Source organism: Juglans microcarpa x Juglans regia, chromosome 6D (assembly GCF_004785595.1).
Source record: "Juglans microcarpa x Juglans regia isolate MS1-56 chromosome 6D, Jm3101_v1.0, whole genome shotgun sequence".
In the NCBI taxonomy this organism is placed as follows: domain Eukaryota; kingdom Viridiplantae; phylum Streptophyta; class Magnoliopsida; order Fagales; family Juglandaceae; genus Juglans; species Juglans microcarpa x Juglans regia.
In genome coordinates this window covers 36,662,765-36,682,747 of record NC_054604.1, presented here as the reverse complement: position 1 = coordinate 36,682,747, position 19,983 = coordinate 36,662,765, and the positions used below count along the sequence as shown (strand labels likewise).

General features: G+C 34.9%; 1 protein-coding gene and 1 long non-coding RNA gene across 2 annotated transcripts; both read left to right on the top strand.

Annotated features, from left to right (window-relative positions):
* Positions 1-723: 723 nt before the first annotated feature.
* LOC121235970 lies at positions 724-1,360 on the top strand. The gene is made up of 3 exons (XR_005934634.1): positions 724-932; positions 1,026-1,091; positions 1,313-1,360. It is a non-coding gene; the product is annotated as an uncharacterized LOC121235970 (long non-coding RNA).
* A 12,974-nt stretch (positions 1,361-14,334) lies between these two features.
* Positions 14,335-16,861, top strand: LOC121235986 (3-ketoacyl-CoA synthase 20-like). The gene is made up of 2 exons (XM_041132458.1): positions 14,335-15,386; positions 15,922-16,861. Exons 1-2 carry the CDS (start codon positions 14,664-14,666, stop codon positions 16,705-16,707), a joined length of 1,509 nt encoding a protein of 502 aa, XP_040988392.1. The 5' UTR covers positions 14,335-14,663; the 3' UTR covers positions 16,708-16,861.
* The last annotated feature ends 3,122 nt before the right edge of the window (positions 16,862-19,983 follow it).

Sequence of the window (19,983 nt, the reverse complement as noted above, 5' to 3'; positions counted from 1 at the left end):
GCTGAAAAATTTGGTACTTCAAAGCAAATTTTACGTCTAATAATTTGGTAGAAGTTACTAACCATATTACTAAATTAAAATACTTGTTCAGAGGTTTGGAAAATAAATTTTAGGAACATTATATTTGCAAATTGGTATTGAGGATATATTCTCAACTCTACTGACAAGAATATTTGATTCATCAGAGAATTCTTATTTATTGCGACTATCTAGCTACCGCGAAGAGCATAAAAAATTCTTAAGGAAATAAAAAAATTAAAGAGATGAATTTAAATGTTGCACAGTGTTTTATTTCCTCTATTTTAACTTTTGTGAATATTTATGTCTATTTCTATATTTTTGTACAAATATGTAATTGTTTGTACACATTTTTTTCTCTTTTGGCATTTGTTAATGATTTCTTGTTAATAATTTATTAAGATGTATAATTTTGAAAAGATTTTTTTTTTTGCACCATTTACCTATGAATTATTTATTTATTATTAACTTTAAATCAATTTTAAAATTTAAAAGTATGTTATATATTTATGTGTTTGAAGTATAAATTTAAGGCAAATGACCTCTAGCTAATAGCACCCCTTTCTCCATAAGAATGTTTCTCTCTTCAGGTTTGTTTTCTTCAATGTTGGTTTTTTTTCCTTCCATTTCATTGAGGCTAATTTTATTTTTGTTTGTCTGATGTGTATCTTTTGATTTTCAAATTTGTAGTGTTCAATATGTGTTGATGGATTGTGTTGTAGCATCTTTTGGTTGCGTGATTTGTAGATTTGTGAAAAAATAGATCTTTTTTTTTTTTGGCATGTTCAATGTTTTGGTTGTCTTGTTTTACAGATTTGTTCGATTTGGATCTCTGTGTTGGCTTGTTTCCATCTATTGTAGCACCTTTTGGAGGCTTCTTTGCCAGTGGTTTCAAAAGAGCCTTTAAAATCAAGGTCTGTCTTTATACTTTTTAAATTTATGTGATTCAATCAAGCTTCTAAGATGTTGTCACACACCATTTGTTATATGTCCCCCTTTTCCTACAGGATTTTGGTGATAGTATATGTGGACATGGTGGAATTACAGATAGAATTAACTTTGTTTACTCCCATGTATGGTCGCTGAGAAAAATAAAGGGAAATGGAAAAAGGTAATATCAGTAATGAAAGTGTGGTGTGTCTTTGTGTTTTGAACTTAAGTGCCTCTGAGGTATTTGACTGCTACATTCCATCCTACTAACTGAATGCCAAACAATATGCAGTTTACATACATATGTGCATGTTCACACCTTATAAAACACATCATGATATACTCAGTTCATTCCTTGATGTAGAGATGGGGAAAGAGTACATATCAAATGGTTCATCAGATTCAATATCATACCAAATGGATGTGTTTGGCATGGAGGAGCACTATAATTTTGTAATTCCAATTTGATCGAATAGATATGTTTCGAAGTATGAGTATAAAATTAGTTGAAGAGGTACTGCATGCGTTTTAATTTAGAGTGCTGATTGGACTTTCTTATTAGATACTCTTTGAGATTGATTTTTCCTCCCTGAATGGAATTCTGTATCACACGTAGAGAATGATAATGTGTTTACTAGATGGAATGACTAGAGAGATTCACTAATCAATCATTATCCAAAGATATTTGCTAAAATTTACTTTATTTCGTAAACTTGTATCAAACTTTTTTTGGATGTATATATGTATATATATTACTATGGTTGATGCATATGTTACTTTATTTTGAGATGTATAGTTGGGATATATGATTATCTAATTTTATTTTGGCACGTATATTATTATGATTAATGTGTATATTACTTTATTTAGCATCTATATTATTTTATTATTAGGTTATTTTCTCTCAATTATTAGGTTATTTTCTCTCTTTCTTATTATATTTTTTTACAAAAAATTTCTATATTTAAGAATATTTTCCATGTTTTTGCAATTGGGCACAATGTGTGTGCCCTTACTAGTATATATATAAGTTCGAATGTTGGATGAACAATATTTTCATCTAACATATTTTTTTTCAATTTTGTCCCTTATTTTATGAGGAATTTACTACTGGCCCAAATGATTTATGACCAAGACCAAATAATACATGAGCTGAACTCAGAAATAATCATCCGTCTGAGATCAAAGCTATAGCCCACTCGAAGGAATAACTCCAACTTATTAGACACGGCGTTGGACGCGTGCCGCGGCAGCGAGGAGATAGCACACAACAAAATGGGAGGAACCGAGCAACATGGGGAAGGCCATGGAGGTTCAGAGTGAAGAGAAGGAAATGCAGTGGCAATAGAGGAAGAAGAAGAATCACTGCGTGGCGTTGGTTCGATTAGGGGAGGTGGGCGGCATCGGCAACAGGAAGAAGGAGAAAAAAATTGAAAATAGAAGAAAGAAGTAGAAGATGTTGTGTGGCGCATCCAGGGGAAGAAGGAAAGAGATGAAAACTTGGGGTTTTCATTCCACACAAGTGCTGGGCTCAACTTATACACACTCGGCCCTATAAAATACACTCAAACCCCCAACTCACCAGCTAGGCTCACAGAGATTAATACACTACAAACCACTACAAAGGCCCACAAAAAGAGTAGGGTCTTTTCTTGCTTCAAACGGCATTAGATGCGGAAAATACATAAGTGTTAAATATAATTTTTAACCTAACTATTACCCAATAGTTTGATAAATTTTTTCCTAAATTAATATACCAATTGCCCATAAAATTGTAATAGTAAAATAAAATCTTAAAAAAATAAATTTTATTTCTTTCCAGTATTTTTTTTCCTTTAATTCATACTTTAATAACTAATCCAAATTTAACTTTTAAAATTTGTAATGTATTACAATTTGTTCAAATTTTTTTGTTGTAGTTATAACATATGAAAATTTATATTATAATTATATGATTAATTTATTTAACACTTAGTAATGTACTTTATAAGTTTAAAATAAACACATTATTATAAAATTGTAATAAAAAATTAAATTCTTAAAAAATAAATTTTACTTATTTTATGTATTTTTCTTATTTTATAGATTGCTGCTTCCATTCTTCATTTGCTATTCTTCAAGCTGGTTAGAGTTCAACATGTTGGCTGAATGAATAGCCATGTAGCCACATAGATTTTTGGCAAAAATTAGAATGTACTAAATGTGAATACTAACAAATAATAATCTCTTTGTTAATTTTAGATGTAAAGTGTATTTTGAGGTGCATGATATGGCTACATAGCTATTCATTCAGCGAACCTGCTAAAGTCTGGTGTGAATAGGGACGACAAAGACCAGGAGCAAAACTCATTCAACTGCTTTGATACCTAGGTTGGGATGCTCGGCAATTATAAATGTCAATCGCATACATCTCAAAATTTTCATGTCAAGTTCATTTCCATGCATTCATTTATCTATAGATTGCTATTATTTGTGGTTTACTTGTATATGCATGTGATAATATGTTGTATGTTACTATTTACTTGCTAAGATTTCTTGAAATCTGATTGTGATAGTTTCCATTTCCATTCTCCATTCAGAATTATAAAAGTTGCTGCAGGCTTAGACAATGACCCTAATGACCAAGCAAAAGAGCACAACATCTCTGTCGTAGAGAATTATACTTATGATGATTATGAGTTTGCCCTAGCCCTTTTGATGGACCCAAAAAAAAAGAAGAAAAAAAGAAGGGAAAAGAAAATGGACTATGGGAATATGAGTAAAAGAAAAGACAAAGAAATATGATTTTTGTGAAACAATATTTTGATGGTCTCTGTGTTTTGGGAAATGGTTTTTGTGAAACAGTAAGTTGAATGTTTCAAATATTCCGTTTGAAAATTATCACTCTTGTAATATATATTTTAAAAATATTTGTACATAGTTGTGATTTTGTTCTTGTAAGTCGTTATATTATAGTTATAAATATTATGCAAATCATGTATATAATGTGTTGTAAACAAGAAAAGAATTCTAAAAATATAAATATAAATTTGTCCATTTATACTTAAAATTTTTATGTTAAGTTATCAATATTTTGCACATAACATATGTGATGTTTATTAGGACCAGGAATAAAATCTTAAACTATAAATAAAATTAGGTCCATTGATATTTAAAATTAAAAAATTGTATGAATTTAAATTATCATTTTGTTGTTTATTGTAGATTGACAGGTAGCCTATTTCTCCGCTTCTGCACAAGATAACAAAACGAGAATGACCAACTTGATCGTAGCTTTTTGGAGGGTGTTTTTATATGGAAGTGAAAAGGTTGGATAGAAACTGGGTGACCATATCGGCGGAAGTAGAGAAGAGAGAGAGAGAGAGAGAGAGAGAGAGAGAGAGAGAGGTTGGGGGAAAGGAAGGTGAAAATAAGGAGCTGCTACGTACAGGTGAAATTTATGCCTGAATATGCACACTGTTGATGTGGTAAAATGTCATGTTAGTGTTTATATTATAAAAAAAAAATTAAAAGCCAAAAAGCCAAAAAACCAAAGTGGTCTCTATCGGCTTTGTATGTCTGCACTTTTTTCAGCAAATCTCCTCCAAAATCTCTCCCGCCCTTCCGTGAACTTCCGTCGGCTGCTACCTATGTCGAACCAGGTAAGATCTAAGATCAAAGCTCTTCTTTTTTTTTTTTTTTTTTTTCATTCGTGCTTGGGTTTGTGACTGTGTAAGTTGGGAAATTTGTCAAACGGAAGGGTAAAATCTGTGATGAGAAGAATGTGAGAAAATCTATACAGGTTGATTTCTTCCAATGAAGTTGTGAATCAAACAAATATATACGGAATGAGTAATGAGTTAGTGCGGGTCCTCGCTTTACTTATTAATCTTTGTCAAATTCTATATAAATCTGGCTCTCAAGGGTTGACCAAACAATTATTCACTCTACGGACCAACACAAGACTCACTCAAGGGCGTCAAACCAGAGAGAGGGCAGGGGAGGGGAGGGGAGGGGTAGGGGTAGGGGGAGAAAACGGTTCCATGGATGGAGAAGATGAAAAAATAAAATGCACCGTTTTTACAATCGAAGAGGTATTTCTTCAGTTGTTAGAGAGTGCATGCACGTAATTAAGACAGATCTAGTCCACATACAGAAACCACTAGGAAAGGTCAATTAGACACGTATAATTAATTATGGATCACGGCCTGCTACATGGATATATATATTGACCCCTTTTATTATTATTATTTTTTGGGTGTGTTTTATGATCTTTTGCTTACTATAAGTAGTACTGACACTCTTCCTTTCTCTAGCTTGTACAGATCATCTGGACAAAGTTAATTTACTGTAAGAAAAACTAATATATGCAGCATGGTAGCCGTGTTTTTGTACATATAGCGCCGGTCGTTATACAATATAAAATTAGTTGCATGGGTGATATTGCTGCATGCCTTCAATAAAAGGAGACCATGCTATGCACCATGCATCCATGTAAACCCAAAATAATCATACGATGAGAATAATATATATATATATATATATATAATGATAATCAGTCGTTCTTCCGTCGTTTTCTTCTAATATTCTCCTCAGCAAATATCGATCGATCGTACGTGCATGGGTTAATAAATGAAAGTGGCTAAAGTTGGAATGGAGTAGTAGTAGTAAATCTGAACGATTCATGAATTGCGACAAAAGGTACATTAACAAAATATCAACACCGTCTCCTAGTACAGCTAGCTAGATCGATCGAGTCGTTGTCGGTTTACAGAATAAAATATTCAACGATGTAAAGAAGTTTATTGTGTCACGTTACTTATTTCTAATTGATTTTACAAGAGTTATAACGTCTTAGTTCTGATCTCTTGAATGAACCGGCCGGAGGCCCAGAACATTTATTATGTAGAGGTTGCATTGTTATTGCATATGTATGAGAATAAGGACCATGCATGCAGCATGTTAATCCAATGACAAGTGTCTATTTTTTAGACAATGGACGGCAAGAATTAATCAGATGAGCACTGCTACGGGTCCCGAAAATGTTCACCGAACAGTATAAATTTTTTTCTTCTTTTTTTCTTTTTTTTCATATTTTTTTTAATCATCATAAACATTTTTTCTAAAAATAAAAAATTTACAACATTATTAAAAAATATTTTTTTAATCATTCAGTTAAAAGAAAAAAAAAAAAAAAACGAATTCGGTGAATTCGGAATTCAAAGCATTTCTCTAATCTGATATGGTACGAGTGTTTGCTGCATGCATGGTTGTCAGATAAAGTAGTTGGGCGATTGGGTGTGATCATTAAATTAACTACGGCATGCATGCCATCCTTTTTCTTTCCTTTGGAGCATCCATTGAACAATACCCAAGTACTGGAGGATGGTGTGCCTTAATTATTGTACAAGTGTTTGCTACTTGATCTAGTCGTGTTCATTAATGTTCAGAACATGCATATAGATTTTCTAGTAATTAACCTTTCCATACTGGCCGACGTTGTTGGCCAGCTAATCGATCGATGTTGATCTCGACATTTCAGATCATATATATATACATATATATATATATGATGAAAATTAAGGTGGATCTAGTCTTAAAAATTTTATTTCTGTGAGTTCATATCAATATATATATATATTAATAAAAATTTTATCTACAGTTATTTTTGTTTTTTACTCTCCTGATATGATTGATTGGATCATTATTTTTAATAAAAAATAACTATTTTGACTAATCACATCAATAAAATATATAAAAAATATACAAAAATGACTGTAATAGACTGAACTCATATATATATTAATTAATATTCGTCATGGAACGGCCTCGTGCAATTGAACCAAGAACGAATCAAATATTTATATTGCAATTCTGATCAATAAGTACTTTTAAAATTATTATCCAAGTTTTAAGTTTTAGTACCAAAAAATAAATATATAAAATATATAGGTACGAAATATTTATTTAATATTTGATATTACTCCAATTAAAGATTGCACGACAATAAAACCTAGAATTCGAAACAAGACACAAAATTACATATTCTTACAATTCGATTCAAAGACGCACTATAAGAAAAATAGGTTTTTGTGATCAGTTAATTCTAGCAAAATAATTATTTACAACTAATTTTGGTTACGAATAGTCTTTTGGTTGCAATAAATTAATCATAAAAATTCGTTTTTCTTGTAGTGACGTCTATAAAATTAAGTGAATCAAGTACCATGCATGCATAATAAAGTACGTACACCGCATGTGGTATACCGTATACATGCAGATCTAAACGCCTAAACCCTAAAGCAAGAGTAAAATTTGAACAAGAATAGAAGAGGCCTGGCCAGGGTGATCATTTCATTATATATATATGTGTGTGTGTGTGTGTGTGTGTGTGTGTGTATTTGTAAAGGATTTGTTTCACACTATCAACTACATAGATGACCTGCAATGAATAGAGGGGCGGCACTGGTTGTCCTGGGACACTTCGATGCCAAGTCAATATAGCAATATGAGAGTAAGTGTATAAAGTAACCAATAAATCAAGTGAAGAATTTGCTGCCTCCTGTAGGTTATTTATAGAGGTTATTTCTTTGGAGTGATAAAGTCTAATTTACCTTGTGAAACATTTTCCTTTTAGAAATTTGAGTCTATATCTTATTAAGAGTCTGAGTCATCATTAGGAGTCCGAATCCCTTCTTGAATTTAACTCTTAGCTAAAATTGTGGGCCTCAAATATCTTTCCTGGACCCCGCTAATTTTCTTTGTCTTGACACATGAGAAATTAAATACTTTGCATTCATTGTACCTACCTTTCACCCTGATGGCTCATGGGCGCCTAATTGCTTTTGTTTTCCCCTACCCCGCCGAGGATCCATGTTAGTTAATGCGTGTGGGTGTCTCCATTTCCTTTTGGTTAGCTAACAGTTGGCTACACCGTGAACGAGGCTTGACCTTTTGGTTGTCTTGGAAATCTTCAAGTCAACTGTGATGGAGGTAACCTGCAGAAAAAACAATTCTAGTAGCTGTGCTCAGTGATCATTTTTGGTTTTCGGTAGCCTTAGAGGATTTCGCCCCGTGTTGTGATTTTGTTGGCGTTTTTCCGTTTTGATATGGATGTAAGAGTTTGTGTATTTGTGTGAATGTTTGCCTGAGAGATTGTTCATTGTCGGCGAAGAGTGACTGTTTTTGTTTATTGGTTTTTTGTGTATATTTTTGTGATCGTTTTTGCTTTTGTTGGTAGTAGTGAATTTTCTGTCCCTTGGTATAAATTGTTGTTGTGTTCATGTTTTATTGTTGGTGTTTGTTAGTAGTAACCCGCGCTTAAGTGGTCAGAGAGCCCGTCAACTCCCTGAATCCACATTAGGCGGTTGTCAAGCTAGTCGACTCGTTCCCAAAAGAAACCTGCGCAAGGCAGTTGTGGAGTTTAATGGCTCATTCCAGAAGGTAACCCGTTGGAAGTGATTGTGGAGTGAGCGTAAACACTCAGCGCTTGTTGGTGAAGATTAGTATGAAGGTCGTGGGGTCTGCTGACTTGCACGCCTTTTCTGGTAGCATCGAGAGTATGAAACTCGACTTTCAGTGGCTAACTTTGGAGAGGGTCGTGGGGTCTTCTAACCTCCATACCCGTTCGTTTACACCGCGAGTGTGTGACTCTACTTTTGGTAGCTAACATTGGAGAGGGTTATGTGGTCTTCTGACCTCCACGCCTGTTCATTTGGCAAACTTTGGAGAGCGTAATGTGGTCTTCTGACTTCCACGCTCGTTCGTTTGCACTGCTAGTGTGTAACTCAACTTTCAGTGGCTAATTTTGGAAAGGGTCGTGTGGTCTTCTGACCTCCATGCCTGTTCGTTTGCGCCGCGAGTGTGTAACTTGACTTTCAGTGTCTAATTTTGGAGAGGGTCATGTGGTTTTTTGACCTCCATGCTTGTTCGATGGCGAACTTTGGAGAAGGTCGTGTGATATTCTGACCTCCACACCCGTTCGTTCGGCTTTGGAGAGGGTTGTGTGGTCTTCTGACCTCCATGCCTGTTCGTTTGTACCGTGAGTGTGTAACTCGACTTTCAGTGGCTAACTTCGAAGAGGGTAGTGTGGTCTTCTGACCTCCACGCCGGTTCATTTGGCTAACTTTGGAGGGGGTCGTGTAGTCTTCTGACCTCCACGCCCGTTCGATGGCGAACTTTGGAGAGGGTCATGTGGTCTTCTGACCTCCACACCCATTCGTTTGCACCGCAAGTGTGTAACTAAGTTTTCAATGGCTAACTTTTGAGAGGGTCGTGTGGTCTTCTGATTTCCACGCCCGTTCATTTGGAGAACTTTGGAGAGGGTCGTGTGGTCTTTTGACCTCCACACCTGTTCGATGGAAAACTTTGGAGAGGGTCATGTGGTCTTCTGACCTCCATGCCTGTTCATTTGGCGAACTTTGGAGAGGGTCATGTGGTCTTCTGACTTCCATGCTCGTTCGATGGCAAACTTTGGAGAGGGTTGTGTGGTCTTCTAACCTCCATGCCTATTTGTTTGGCGAACTTTGGAAAGGATCATGTAGTCTTCTGACCTCAACGTCCGTTTGATTGTCCTGCGTCTTTAGAAGTTCTCACGAAAAACAATCTAGGCAAGTGTAATACAATTTACAAGTTTGAGATTTGTAAACTTGAGCCATCCTGCTAGAGTGTGGTGAAGGCTGGTGATACATGGCCGATGCACATGGGTGGCTTGGGATGCTTGCAATATCGGACGACATATTTTGTGGTTGACAAATTGAGATGCATGAGCGATGCCTGTGACAGGCTTCGTAATTGGTGTTCCACGCCAGTTAGGTGATTTCCAGTGAATTGTATTCCCAAGGTATGTAGTTATTGGGCTTCTTAGGAAATCCCAATGAGTTTTGTGAGGGAATCTCCAATAACCAAATTTGTTAGCGTAAATAAAATTTAAATATCAAGTTTGGGAGAGACAAACCAGAGCGATTTAGTTACTGCTTTCTATTCTTTTTTGACTGAGATCATTTGCTATTGAAACGATTTTTGCACAGGAAAATTGCCCGTCTTTGAGCTCTTGACCACAATTGTCTTTTTTTTTTTGGTTTGTTTGCATCATGGTTCAACTAAAATCATCAAACTAAATACAAGTGGGTAAATAATGAAATATTGTTTGAAAATAGAATTCAAGATCTAAAAAAATCCATATCCCGATTTAGGAATCGAAGAACGCCACGTAGACCCATCCGTATTAAAATCGGGATCGAAGAACGCCACGTAGACCCATCCGTATTAATTTGACTTTGTGGAACTTTGGATGGATGACACTACTTGGAAAGTGGGTGCCAATCACATTAATGATGTTTGATCTCATGAATATTGCTCTTCGATTCACAAGTTTGCATAAAACAAAAAAGTTTATTTTCAACAATAATACTCCTTATTGTTTATTCTAAAACTTGGACTATGGATCTTATGTCATGACATTAACAATGACTCCTTGCTCGAGCGGAGTATCAAGCGCGCTTCGAGCGAACAGCCAAATGAATATTGGCTCGAGCGGAGTGTCGAGCGAGGGTCGAGCAAACATTAGGGTTTGTGTCTCGCTCGAGCAAAGTATCGAGCAGGACTCGTGCGAACTCTCGGATTTGATTTCGCTCGAGTGGTATGTCGAGCGATGTCGAGTGAACTTTGGCTCGAGCCAACTGTCGACACTTTGCTCCAAACACTTTTTCAGCTCCAAAACCAGTCTCCATATACACCCTAACAATCTCCCACTTGGAGATTGGGTCTCCACATGCCAGCCACTATTTCCAGCCAAGCCCTATCATCTCTGCAGCTCACAACTCCCGTCTTCAAGCTAGAAGACATACTGAAGTCAAGCCCGACTTCAGCCTTTCATGTACATTGCCCTTGGTCAGCACATTCACAGGGCAACTCACAACTCCCACTACACTAGGAGTATCTGGTCTCGAATAGATCTTGGTAACCTTAGCCAACTTTCCTAGGCTTTCATGAGGAACTTCAAAGCTGACTCCCTTTGGCTTCCTCAAATGTTAACGTGATCAAACCTACCTTTTTGCACTCTTGTATTTTCCTGCACATCATTGGATCCTGATGTTAAATACAAAGAGTTAGATCTCTTATCATGTGCTAATACCAGTGCACCCTTAGTGACCTTTCATGCTCCTTTAGAGAACGCTATTACAAAACCGCTATCAAGTTGTCCCATAGAGATAATTTTTTTTTTTCAAATCTGGAACATATTTGACTTGCTGTAAAGTCCACACGCTCCTGTTTAGAAGTGTGATATGCACATCACCCACTCCCACTACATCCAATGCCTCTCCATCAGTCGCATACATATTTCCAAAATCACCAGCAACATAATTCTGCATGATTTCTCGATGTGAGGTGCTATGGAATGAAGATCCTGAATCCAACACCCAATTATCAATTGGATTGTGCATTGCAAGAAGTAAGGCATCATGAATTTCTTCTGTCACTATGTTCACATCATCATCATCAGAACTTTCTTAATTCCTGTAGTTTCTCTTGATATGGCCAGGCTTGCCATAACTCTAACATGTGATTTGCTGCTCAGATCTCATCTTGTTCTTCCCACTGCTCTTGGAGTTTGAGTTGTCATGTCTTATGCCCCTATTGTCAACAATCAGGGTAGATCCTGAACCCCAGGACTCATCCTAATCTCTCCTACGTACTTCTTTAACAAGTACCATGTCACGTATGTCATCGTAGTTCACTTTTACCTTGCCAGTTGAACTACTCACAACCATACTCATGGCCTCCCAACTATTTGGCAAAGATGCCAACAGAATTAATTCTCTGATCTCATCATCAAACTTAATTTCTACAGAAGATAATTGATTTGTGATCGTATTGAATTCATTCAAGTGTTGGGCTACAAACATACCATTCGACATTTTTAGATTGAACAATTTCTTCATCAAGTGCACTTTATTGTTCGCAGACGGCTTTTTATACATACCTGACAAAGTCGCCATAAGATCCATCGTGGTTCTCTCCTTATTGACATTGTGTGTCATAGTTCTGGACAAGGACAGCTGAACAAGCCCTAGAACCTATTGATTTAACAGAGTCCACTCAGCATCAGCCATGATCTCTGGCTTCTTTCCCAACAGTGGAAGGTGGAACATCTTTCCATAGAGATAATACTCAATCTGCATCTTCCAGTATCCAAAATCAGTGCCGTCGAACTTTTCGATCCCTGGTGTATTCACTTTATCTCCAGCCATCATTTTCCTTCAGATCCGACATTGGCTCTTGATACCAGTTGTTATGAAATGTTATGCAAAACATACACATCAACGAATAACCAAATGAACATTAGCTTGAGCGGAGTATCGAGTAAAGGTCAAGTGAACACTATGATTTGTGTCTCGCTCAAGCTAAGTGTCGAGTGAGTGTGTCTCGCTAGAGCAATATGTTGAGTGATGTCAAGCGAACTTTGGCTCAAGTTAATTTTTAACAAATACTTTTTTAACTTTAAAATTAGTCTTCATATACACCCCAACACCTTCTTGATTTTATCTCTTAATTAAAATTGTGGGATTCAAATATCCCTTTCAGTTTTGTACGGGCCGGGAAGATGTAATGGGCGGGCTGGGAGGATCATGAGCGATATAATATGGTGCAGATCGAGATCAGAGCAATAGCTACGGTGCAGATAAGTAGCTATGGTGCAGAACAATAGTAATGGCGGTCGGTGGTATGTACGTACGTATTGCATGTGCAGATCATCAGGATCAAGTACATAGCTAGCGAGCTATGGTGCAGATCGAGACCAGTCTTTTGCAGTCAAGACCCAAGGAGGACATCAATAGAGAACAAATAATCAGTACTACATGCATATATGTATGCTTGCGTCTTTTTTTCCTCCTTAATTTGTTTTGTTTTGTTTTTTGGCTTTTTAAATGAAAGCAACAATACAAAACAACATTATGAATAGAAAATAGTTTAATCAATGGAAGATCAAACACGTGCAGAGATCACCCGTCGTTGGTCTCTCTTTAATTTTGGACTGAAGGATATACATATATCGACTATTTTGATATTGTAAAACAAATTAGATTCAGATGAAAAACTAAAAAAAAAATTCTTTATTGATTAATATATAGTCGAAGCAAAAACTACATGCGTTTACGTTATACGTACGTCGTTCACCATCGTTCTTAATTTGTTTTTCTGTATTACACGTTTTAGATAATATATATTACTAATATTTTGTTTTAAACATTTTGTACTTCTTTTAAGAATAATTTTATTTGAAAGATTTTACGCCGAACATCATTCACATGCTATAATTTAATTTTAAAGATAAATTTTAAAATTTAAATCTTATAAAATAAATCATTATACTATATGAATGGTGCACGATATAAAAACTTTCAATTACCACTTCTATCTTTTTTTATTAAATTGCACATATTCAACTTAGTTTTCAACTTAAATTGCATATATATATATATATACACACTGCACATGCATGAGATCTAATAATCCACTTAATTTTCAGTCAGAACAACTGATCATGTATCTGTACGCGTTTATGAGTAGGAAGCTTGGGTACTATAACATCCTCATGCACGCAAGACAGATAATCTAATTTTTAAAAGAGGTAGAAATGATAATTGTAATTATGAGTGTTTAAGTACTGTATAATTATTTTAAATAAATAAATAAATAAAAAATTTATATAAAAATAAAATTAATTTTTTAATAATTAATTTTATTAATTTTTAAAATAACTGTACGATGCTTCCAAAATGCACAACTTTACTTAGGATTACTCTTTTAAAAAAAAAATCTTGAAGTCAGTTTCATTGATTGTGCGGAGTGGTGCACGTACACAAGATGATCACAATTTGGAGTTGCGATGACAGGACACGTGGATTTAAATTCAAGAGGAGGGAAGGGAATGCGTTTCTCGCTTTTGCAGCTAGGCAAGGTTTATGGTTGGCCGTTCCGGAATAAATAGTACTGAAGACTTCTGGCCCATGCGTACACACTGCAGCTAGGCCAGGAAGAATGCAGGTTGAATTGTCAATATCACGTAAAAGTTATTATTTTAACGAAGGGTACAGATATATCAGAGGGTGAAAATAATATTTTTAATAGAATAAATATAGATAGAAGTTATTATTAAGAGTATTTATTTTATATACATGATGTAATATTATTTAAATTACACATCTCTTCAAATAAATAATCAATTAAAAATAATCATACAATAAATATAAAATATATTCTACTATAATAACTTTCCTCTACCTTTACTCTTATCAATATGACCGAGAAAGGGCGCCAGCCAGTAGTAGTACTACTTCGAGGTTATGGACAGCAGTGCCATGAATGCTCTAAAAAAGACTATAAATAAAGCCCTTCACATGATTCCAAATGCATGCATTCTCAACACTTGCATTTCAGCATCTTCTACTTTGCATTTCTCTCTTTTTCCTAGCCTCCGGCCTCCAGCTTCCTTTTAAACTTTTTTTGCAAATCCAATATTTGTTTAGAGGCATCTTAATTTAAGTATGTTAGAGCTTTGGTTCTTCGGCTAACCTATTTTACATGCCATTCCATCCATACAAAATCAAACACCAGCTCGATCCTTTTCATCTCAACTTTCTTTTGTATACATTGACACAAAGCTTGGGCCACTAAACCCACCAAAAAAAGAAGAAAAGAAGGAGAAGGGTAAGTTTAAGTTTGTCTTCACAATGGGGTATGATGAGAAGAAACAAAAGCTAGACACGAAGCAACCAAATTCAGCCAACTACGGGAAGCTTGCTTTTCACTACTTCATCTCCAATGTCATGTACCTCTTTGTCGTGCCACTGATTACCATAGCTTTAGCTCATCTATCTGTCAAGGATTTCGAGCATTTGTTTAGCCACCTTCATGAGCTCGATCTCGTATCAGTAACCCTAGTCACTGCAACTACGGTTTTCCTTGCAGCCCTTTACTTGATGAGTCGTCCTAGACAAGTTTACTTGTTGGATTTTGCTTGTTTCAAGCCCGACCCATCTCTGATGTGCACCAAAGAGTATTTCATTAAACGATCTGAGCTTACTGGGAGTTTCTCGGAAGAAAGTTTAGCGTTCCAAAAGAAGATAATGGAGAGGTCAGGCTATGGCCAGCAGACGTATGGATCAAAAGCGTTGATGGAAGTCCCGGCTACAGTGAGTGTCGAGGAAGCTAGGAAGGAGGCTGCGATGCTGATGTTCGGAGCCATAGACCAGTTGCTAGCAAAAACCAAGATAAAGGTTAAGGATATAGGAATTCTTGTCGTTAATTGTAGCGTGTTCACTCCAACGCCGTCCTTGTCCGCCATGGTTGTGAACCAGTACAAACTCGGTGGGAATATTTTAAGCTATAATCTTGGTGGGATGGGCTGCAGTGCGGGCCTTATTTCCGTGGACCTGGCCAAACGTTTGCTACAGGTTTGTGTGCATGTTCTGCAAAGCTTTGGGATAAATTTATCTTATTTTTCCTTTTACTTACTAAATTGAGGAGAAAAAAATAATGGATATACGAGACCCGTTAGAGTAATGTATAGTAATTAAGTTCATGATACTCTAGTAGTTTTGCCTGTTAAACACTGCTGTTCTGACCTATTTTGCACGCACAAAAACTTTCTACTTAAAATGGCCTTTGCCTACGAAAAAAGTTCTTAAAAATTACTTGCCTTTTCTCTGGTTGAGATCCTTTAATTTTAATCATTAAAATATAAACATAACATTAGATGTTCAGGTGGATTTCATGCTGCCTGGAAATTCTACAAAACAATTAGCTAGAGATGGTATATCTTTGACTCATAGGTACTACTAGCTGATGGATAAGCTAGCTTGGATTATATTTCTTTCTTGACAGTAATAACCTGCATATAAAGTGGTCTTATTGAAAGTGTTTTTGGCATTGGTCTATCATTGTACAAACTGAAAAAACCGGCCTAGCTTTACTCTCACTCTGTAACAGGGCCTACCCAACTCCTATGCGCTAATAGTGAGCATGGAAAGCATGAATCTCAACTGGTATGGTGGCAATAACCGCTCAATGCTCATTACGAACTGCCTCTTCCGTCTGGGTGCGTCCGCTGTTCTCTTATCCAACCGGTTATCTGATCGCCGGCGTTCAAAGTATCAACTGATTCACACTCTACGCACCCACAAAGGCGCAGATGACAAGAGTTACCGATGTGTGTTCCAAAAGGAAGACGAAGACAAACAAGTTGGGATAGCACTGTCTAGAGATCTATTGCCGGTTGCTGCTGAAGCCCTTAAAACCAACATCACATCTTTGGGGCCTTTGGTCCTTCCCATGTCTGAACAAATCCTATTTCTCGCAAATTTAATAGGGAGAAAGGTATTTAAAATGAAGATAAAACAATATGTTCCGGACTTTAAGTTGGCTTTGGAGCATTTCTGTATCCATGCTGGTGGGAGGGCAGTGCTTGATGAGCTAGAGAAGAATCTTGGGCTGAGTAAGTGGCATATGGAGCCTTCGAGGATGACTCTTTATAGGTTTGGGAACACTTCTAGTAGTTCTTTGTGGTATGAACTTGCGTACTGTGAGGCCAAAGGAAGGATTAAGAAAGGTGATCGGGCATGGCAGATTGCATTTGGGTCAGGATTTAAGTGTAACAGTGCTGTGTGGCGTGCATTGCGCACCATTGATCCAGCAAAGGAGAAGAATAATGCTTGGATTGATGAGATTGATGGGTTTCCAGTAGATGTGCCTGAAGTGGCATCCATTATTTATTAGATCCTTCAGCTCAAGGAAGATGATGATCAATATGCATGCATGTGTCTTATTTAGTACGTTTATGTTTCTATTTTATCCCAGCTAATTCCCCGTTGAAAGTGTCGCAGCTTCTATTTATGAAAATTTAATAAATGTGCATGTAATTAGGTCTTAATCTGTTCTGCAAGCTCAAAATGCTCGATCGAAGGTCTTTTTTCCTCTGAACGATATATGATATTATAAGTACGTATAACGTACCACTACTTAATTATATTCATGCAACTTATTTTTTATAAAAATGGTTGTTTCTGTTAAAATGAATTTATTTTTAGTCATTTTTATAATAAATAATTTATCAAAAATACTTATATCATGATTTGAACGCATGTCTATGGGCCTTAATTTCAACTAGTGCTTGGAAAAAATCCTGCCCTATTCCAACGTGACATGCATACCTAATTATATAGGATCATTAAATGGCAGCCTAAAGCTATTGGACAATAAAAAATAAAAATACAACTCATCATCATACCTTAATTAGATATCTAATAATGATATATAAATACGAGACAACCAATCATTTTTCAATCAATATTTAATATCACTTGAACGATGAATAAACAAATGAATATATGACGCATGAACAGCACCTGATCTTAACGAAAAAGTATCTGACCAAAATGAGTTGATTCTATATATTTCGGTTTTCACTTTTATATTTCAAAATGGTGATATAATATTTTAGGAAACCGAAATCAAATCAAATTCAACCTTTTGCTGTCAAATCTAATCAATTATATTAGGTTCGAAAGGCTTAGGATATGTTTAGTTCAAAGAGTAGGGTATGCAGAAATGATTTGTATAAATTTTAAATGGATAAGTTTTATTATTTTATAAAAAATTTATATGAAATTTGTCTATTCAAAATTTTTATCTAATATTATTCTTAAAATAGTATATGTCTTTTTTTTTTAATTAATATTATTATTTCTATAAAGAAAAGATATATTTATAGAAAGAATCGTGGTACATCCACCGGTGTAGTCTGATAAATTTTTCGAAAAAGCCGTTTGGCCTTTTTAATTATTTTTTATATTGTTAAATATTTTTAAAAAAATTACAACATTATTAATTATTAAATAAAAAAAAAACACTTATGATCAGCATTCACTATCGAGACAAACCCTACGTGAGTTTAGTGTTTTCCTTATCGAAAATATAAAGGATCAGGACGCTTTTTATTTCTTAGTATAAATTGAGAAAATATCAATTAAAGTTTCGTTTATTTTTGTAAATGAGATAAAATAAAATAAGATAAAAATTAAAAAATAAATAAAATATTATTAAAAAATATATAAATGAATTGTTTATTTTATTTTATATTTTAATTTAAAAATATTATAATAATAAATTGAAATAAGTTAAATTTTAAAACAATAAATTAGCGAATAAATTAACGAATATATAGGAATGTGTAAGAGACCAATGTACGTACTTCGATTTCCCCCCAATTAAAGCACGTAATTCATTGAATTGATTGTTTGATTGATCAAACAAAATGGATACAAGATAAAATAAAATCGTGCATAATTACTAAAAAGATCACAAAACAAACAAAACTAAAAAGTCTCATAAATATATATATTTTTTCTTTTGAATGAATAAAAAGTCTCGTAAATAGTACTCCTCAAAAACACCACCTGAACATAAAAGTACGACGATTTCTGGAAGTGATGCCACGTCTCGTCGTATTGAAATAATTTTACTACTTATTGTCGCATTAATATTACTAGTATATATATATATATATAGATCAACTCAAACAACACTTGATTCTGAGGCCGAGGCTTAATACTTGTACTGTGATCAAAGATTTTCGGGACTGGTGCAAGAATTTGTCCTATTAAATAAGATTTATGGGTAAGACGTCGTAGACGGTGCAGATCGATCCTTTTTTTTTTTTTTTTTTAAAGCAAGTAAATCATTTATATATATAATAGCATAAACAAAGAAAGTATAGCAGGAATATTAATTATACATGACTATTATGAGATTTTTTCTATTATGAAATTTCAGTAAGCTCTGAAGAATTTGGATTAAAAAAATGTTGCCAAAGACTTGTATTGTTGCTGTCTATTGTGTCAGATCATGCGTGCATCTATTTATGGATTGATGTATTTTTCTCACTTTTCAGATTTTAAAAGATTTCAGTACATGTTTGATATTATTGATGATGAGACATAAAATTAAGGGTGTGTGTGGATATTGAAATGAGTTGAGTTGAATTGTGATGATAAAATATTGTTAGAATATTATTTTTTAATATTATTATTATTTTAAAATTTGAAAAAGTTGAATTGTTTATTATATTTTATATTGAGATTTGAAAAAGTTGTAATGATGAGTTAAGATAAGTTGAGGTGAGTTTAGTAACCAAACGTACCCGCAGTCTTCATCAGTTGAGGAGCTTGAAATTTCTTGAATTACTACATTAGAGTCACCTTCCAGGATTATGTTGTCCAGTCCCATTTGCTATTGACAAATTAATGAACCAGTGATCAAAGCCTCAAAGGTACTACCAATTAGAGGGACGTGTTTAGGATTAGAATATTTAGATTTTAATTCAATTTTTTAATCTATTAATTATAATAAAATTCATCATGTGTAGTATTTATATCTCTATATTATTATAAATAAATCAGATCATCTGAATAAAAACAAAAGGATTAATGCAAATATGCTATGCGTTTTTTAGATCATCACACTATTATATATACTAACGATCGAGACAAGAACTTAAGAGTCAAGACGACTGGCAGTTGAGGAGCAAAAGGACAATAACCATGCAAGGAATAGCAATGATGATGAAGCTCTGGTACAAGCTGCTGGGTTTTGCTTGCTCCATTAATTTTTCTACCAAGATAAAGTAATGATGTCGATTGCAGATCTGCAACATTGAATATTTGATGCTGCATGTAAGTAGTACTAGTACTGCTGCTCGCGTCTCCTTGCAATTCAAGTTTTGCTGGACCGGAGAGGGTAAATTACGCTGAGTTACGCAGGTTGGGATGAGGGTAGTACGCTGTAAGAGAACAGTACGTGGCAGCTTTCTTCATTTCGGGATCGACGTTGGAAATGAAAATATTGTCTGCAATCACATGGTTTGGTTGGCAATTCTGGAACAGATTCAGAGAAATTAGATATTCCGCAGGAGACGGGTGAAATATATTGATGATCATCCGCAGATGGACGGGGAAAATTAATAATGTCAAATCGTGTTTACGAATTGTATTCGTA